At 40.1% G+C, this 5302-nt stretch overlaps 1 protein-coding gene across 1 annotated transcript; it reads right to left on the bottom strand.

Annotated features, from left to right (window-relative positions):
* Nucleotides 1-409: 409 nt before the first annotated feature.
* Nucleotides 410-4140, bottom strand: N6AMT1 (N-6 adenine-specific DNA methyltransferase 1 (putative)). Its single transcript, XM_010190452.1, has 6 exons — nucleotides 4094-4140; nucleotides 3913-4002; nucleotides 3179-3269; nucleotides 2200-2283; nucleotides 1439-1580; nucleotides 410-522 (listed from the first exon to the last, which is right to left on the bottom strand). Exons 1-6 carry the CDS (start codon nucleotides 4138-4140, stop codon nucleotides 416-418), a joined length of 561 nt encoding a protein of 186 aa, XP_010188754.1. The 3' UTR covers nucleotides 410-415.
* Between the last annotated feature and the right edge of the window lie 1162 nt (nucleotides 4141-5302).

The raw sequence follows: 5302 nt of genomic DNA, 5'->3' as shown, positions 1-5302 counted from the left end.
GATGCTACATCAAAATGAGTAATGCTGATTCCAAGTATTCATTTAAACCCTGCATAAGTAGCTATTAAAACAGGAAGAGTTCTATCAAGTACATTATTTCAATAAGCCAAAATAGACAAATATGTATTTATATAGGAAAAAAGTCTTTAGTGTGCAAGTGCAAATGCAACAAGGTGGGGTAGTTCACTGTTCCCCCACAACTGTCCTGCAGCTAGAGAATGACTGTACCTCTAACAGCAGATAATAGCTGGTTAATATCCAGAATAAAAATAAATAGAGAGTCTTGGTCAGTTTCACTGCAGGGATCAGGAAATGCAAATACACGTTAAGAAGGTGAGAATCTTGGCTTAAAGACCGATTTGATAACTTCAGTACGCTGTGCTCAACTTTCTGCTTGGGAGGTCAAGAGCAGTCATCAAGGCTTCCTAAATTTGAGGATAGTAAGCATCTCTTGTCCTGCTTGTCTGGAAAGTACTCGTGTGCCTTCTAAGCCACATTTCTTCATTGTTTCCAGAATTTCATCTGTAATTGAAAGTGCAGTGTTACAAATGAGTTTATGTAGAAATTGGCTGTAAAAGGCAGTGATAATGTATCTGCCAAACAAGCTGTAAAGCCAAATTTGTAAATTGTGTCCTCTTAACTCTTTTAGACAGTAATTTTTATGCAAAGTAGTCTTCCACCAAGAACAAAGTACCATTTACTAACTGAAGTTCTGTATTTTGGCATTATTTATAGTCACTAAGCATTAGATCAGAAGGAGTAAATCTGAATCTTTTCTCTATGCATGTTAAAATGAAAGACATGTTTCCAGCTGATGGCCTTTGCCTTTCAAGTTGACACCACCATTTTCTTTCATGAGAAAGGGTTGGCATGGCTTTGTTACGTAGTTCAGAAGATTTACAGGCACCTTTCATACTTGGAATTGAAGTCTTGCAGAGCTGCTGGGCTCAGGACAACATATTACCATTTTCCAAACTAGCTTAGGGAGTTCTTAATTTTGGCAAGTTTGCTTATATTTTTGGTCTAGCTCTCCATACACTGGATGCACAAGGCATGCATTCAGAAAAAAGGATTCCAAGAGGCATCAAGGCTATGTAAGATGGACAGATTAGACACCATAGATTAGACACCACATAAACTTGAAAGATGAGTAGCGCAAGAGTCCGCAGCAATGCCATGATTTGTTTGAAGCATGCAGACGCACTGTGGCTGGCTGCAGAATTTCTAAAAAATGACCTAGAACACTTACATGAATTTCAGTACACGCTGTCAATCTGCAATTAGTTGCTATCACCGCATTAGATTCAACTGATGTTAGGTACTGCTTTTTCTTGTTTGCTGAAGTCTCATAACCTACAGAACACTGCTGTGATCAGCATTTTGATTAACAGTGTTAAAACTGGTTTGGCACATTTAGGGGTCCAAGGAAAATGATCACCTGGATTATTTTCTTTAATTGTGACCAAGTAGAATAATCCTCCTGGTGAAAGTAGGACTGGTACTAATGGAAAAACTCTATCCATTACTTCTCTGCCCTTTTTGCCACCAGCCCAGGATGCCTCTATTCCATGGCTTTCCACCTAGGAAGAATGAATACAAAGACTGTCTTAATACATAATGATAGAAGCATCAGTGGTACTTAGAAAGATCACTATGATCTCTACTGTTAGGTGTCTGCTGTTAGAAATCTGACAACTTTGATACAGCAAAATTACTTCAAAACTACTTCCTACATGATGAACATACTAAGTATGTATTTTCTCGGAATGTTTAATGGCTTGTTTGCCAAATGGAAGGTGGTCAGTAAACCCTTCATGTGTTCCTGGGTCCAGTTCCTAGAGTTGGAGCCTGCAGAAGCAGAGGATATTTATTTTGCAAGGAACAAATGCATTTGCCACTGAAAGTCTTCTATAAGAATACTTTAGCGTGCCTAACAGACATTGTACATGGTTTATACTTGATGGAGAAACTAGGTAGTGAGAAGCAGCAGCTAGCAATCCTTATTCCCATGTCGTTTTTATAAGCAACTCTAGTAAACAATTTTCACTAAAGCAGTGCTGTTACAACAGTGCTGGTCCCACAACATCCTTTACTATTTCAGAGAAACCCTGCAGTTTTCATACCAGAACTTACTTGATTTGCCATCTCTCCCCTGACAGTAGAAATACCATTTTATTGCGTATTCCAAATTTTTCCTACCTCTTCAGAAGGTGTTACCACGTACGGTGGATTAAACAGCAGTAGATCAATCTTCCCATTTAATCTTGGAGACAGTCCTTTGACCTATAGATAAAGCTGATGGTTCTTTTGTTGTTGTTTTTTTTATCATGAAGAATGCAAATATTTTGTAAAAGTACAGTTAGGTAGTGCCGGATATTCCAAGCATTTCAGCCTGGCTCAGGAACACTAAACTTTACTTTTTACGTGCAAGAGAAGTGCTAAGAAGTACCCGTGCATAGCAGAAGAATTTCAAGACTATGTTATGTATGGGATGTAGAGGAGCAAGAGACACATATGCAGACACAAAAGTAGCACTTTATTCTTGCTCAGTTCAGAATTTGAGTTAGTTATAAAAGAATTTTGAATTTATCATGGGTTAACATTTGTTACGTGAAATGACCAGTCAGTGACAACTGCAGTTCTGTTTTCAAGTATAAGCAGTTGTTCATCCACTTTAGTTCAATCTGTTGTTGCCTATTTTAATAATCTTTTATAAATATACATATTCCAGATACTCTAAACAAGTATCTTGCTAATGAGATGAAAAACGTAAGCTTTTCTCCATATCAAACTTTGTAAGAAACAAAAAATAACAACATACACAATTCCTAATTAAATCAGGAGCTGAGAACCAAAACCAGTGTAGCATTAGAGGAAGGGCTACGATAATGTCAGGTCACTGCAGAGCTCCTTGTGCAGCATTTTCCAAACTATATCTAGAGAATTTAATTTTTAATTAATTCAATAAGTTTTTAAAGTTTAAATTTGAATTTCTAGAGCTCCAGTAGTTTGGTTTTCCCTTCTTTCAGAAACACTAGCATTTTGTTGGTTTGGTTTTTTTCATTTGTGCTTATTATGAGAATATTTGTTCTAGACTTTATGGTTACTTTTCAGTATCTCTAATAAGTATTAAAAAATACAAAAACCATAAAGAAGATATTGAAACATCCCATCTTACCAAGTCAGTAATGATTGGCTGAAGGTGAACATTGTTAAGCAGAGCTGTCTCCAGTGTACAGTAAGCTGCCATTGGGTTGATATCTGTACATCTAAAAGCAAAATATTACAAAGTGTAAGTTACTGGCTACTGTATCCGGAAGTTTAACCCTGTGACCCACATGCTCATTGATGTACTCCCAATGAAAATATCCTTTCCAGCATCCTTTATTTGCAAGCAAATAGCAAAAAGTAGCCAGTAAAGTACACATAATGTATCAACAGCTAAACTAGTCAACACTGCACTGGAAATTTTAATGACTGCCTGAAACTGAAGTACAGGATTTCCTTTTCAATGCTAGCTCTGCGTAAATACATATGCACACAAGTCTCTAAGAAGAGACTTAGGAGACTAAGTGCCATCACTTAGGTAACTGATGTTGCCATCAGACCACAGTAGAACTAGTCAGTGTCTAAAATTTAGGATTCAACCCAACAAACACATGTGTAAGCTTAGCAACTGTCTAAGAAGTGGGGAAAACTGAATTTAGTCATATGACTACTTAATTGTTACAGAACCTGAAGTAAATAGTTAAAAGGTCTTTTGGCTTTGATTTCCATATCTGTAGAATTGAGCTAATATTTCTTTGTGAAAATAATATTTTTTAAAAATTTTAAAACAAAAACTATACACGTGAGGGCTAAGCATTCCTTATTACTGCATGCAACAGTCTACGTAAATGCTATTATACTTACATGTACAGTGCACTGGATCCGATAATGGAAGAAGCTAGAAATGTTGAAACCACACCAGATCCAGATCCTATTTCAAGGCAGATCTCAACTCTAAAGAGAGAAAACTCTATTTATTATTCATAACCAATAAAAGCACCTGTAAGAGATGCAGAATTAGTCAAGATGGTGTTATAAAACCTACTGCCGAAGTGCCCTTCTCCCAGCCAGGCTGAAATACTTGCTGGCCATCCGGCCTTCAAAGCCTGCATTTTGTCATGTTTCATAATGGCTGCCAGGTCTACTTGTGCCCATACAGACAACTCTTGGTTATCACAAGCCACTCTGGGAAACACACATTTCCCCTGTTTATGGAACGTTAAAGTCTCCATTAACCACACAATCCTGACAGTACAGGCTACATTTCCACAGCATTTATTACACATTTATCACAGCAAGATTCAGCTCCAGCAGAAGTTATGGAAAATCACCATGAAGCCGCACAACAAAAGTAGGACTCAAATGCAGAATACTTCAGGAGAGTTTCAGCCAGCCCTGAACAAACAGCAATGGCAGGCCATTTCAAAATAATCACTCATAAAATTAACTCTCTGGGTGGTATCTATAGCGGTTATAGTTTATGCAGACATACTGCAGCCACTGACACTGAGTAGTGACCCAAGCAGCTATGCAACTCATCAAATTATAGAACCATTAAGGTTGGAAGAAACCTTTAAGATCGTCAAGCCCAACTATCAACCCAACACCAACCACCATGCCCACTAAACCATGTCCTGAAGTGCCACATCTACACGTTTTTTAAATACCTCCAGGGATGGTGACTCAACCTCTTCCCTGAGCAGCCTGTTCCAGTGCCTGATAACCATTTCAGTCAATAAATATTTCCCAATATCTAACCTAAACCTCCCCTGGCGCAACTTGAGGCCACTTCCTCTTGTCCTATCACTTGATACTTGGGAGAGGTGACTGATCCCCACCTCGCTACAACCTCCTTTCGGGTAGTTGGGCTAAAGGCTCTCCTCAGCCTCCTCTTCTCCAGGCTAAACAACCCCAGCTCCCTCAGCGGCTCCTCAAAACACTTGTGCTCCAGACCCCTCACCAGCTTCACCGCCCTCTGGACACGTGCAACCCCTACAGCCTCAGGGTTAAGACAGGAACACTTGTACTCCATTCAAACACGCACTGCCGTCACCGGCCCCTGCGCAGCTGCCCGTAAAACGACTCTCCGGGCTACAGCCGACAAGCTGGGGGCGACGCCACGCTGAGCAGAGCGGTTGACCATCCCTCCCCCCGCCGCGCTCCCCTGCCTCACACTTCTCCCAGGACCCGCGGCGCGGGACCGTTAGCACCGCCCCCCCTCCGGCGGTGCCTGCTGACCCCGCCCTCTCCCCCC

This window comes from Mesitornis unicolor, unplaced genomic scaffold (assembly GCF_000695765.1).
Source record: "Mesitornis unicolor isolate BGI_N332 unplaced genomic scaffold, ASM69576v1 scaffold14018, whole genome shotgun sequence".
Lineage (NCBI taxonomy): Eukaryota > Metazoa > Chordata > Aves > Mesitornithiformes > Mesitornithidae > Mesitornis > Mesitornis unicolor.
The sequence above is the reverse complement of the archived record's forward strand: the minus strand, read 5'-3'. Positions and strand labels throughout refer to the sequence as shown.

Bases quoted from the DNA above. Each gene is read 5' to 3' on its own strand.
- N6AMT1 (XM_010190452.1), bottom strand. From the start codon at position 4,140: ATGGCCAGCAAGTATTTCAGCCTGGCTGGGAGAAGGGCACTTCGGCA. The intron at 3,270-3,912 runs GTAAGTATAATA...TTTTGCTTTTAG, and splicing joins GGATCCAGTGCACTGTACAT to ATGTACAGATATCAACCCAA. The intron at 523-1,438 runs GTGATCATTTTC...TTTCAATTACAG, and splicing joins AATTAAAGAAAATAATCCAG to ATGAAATTCTGGAAACAATG.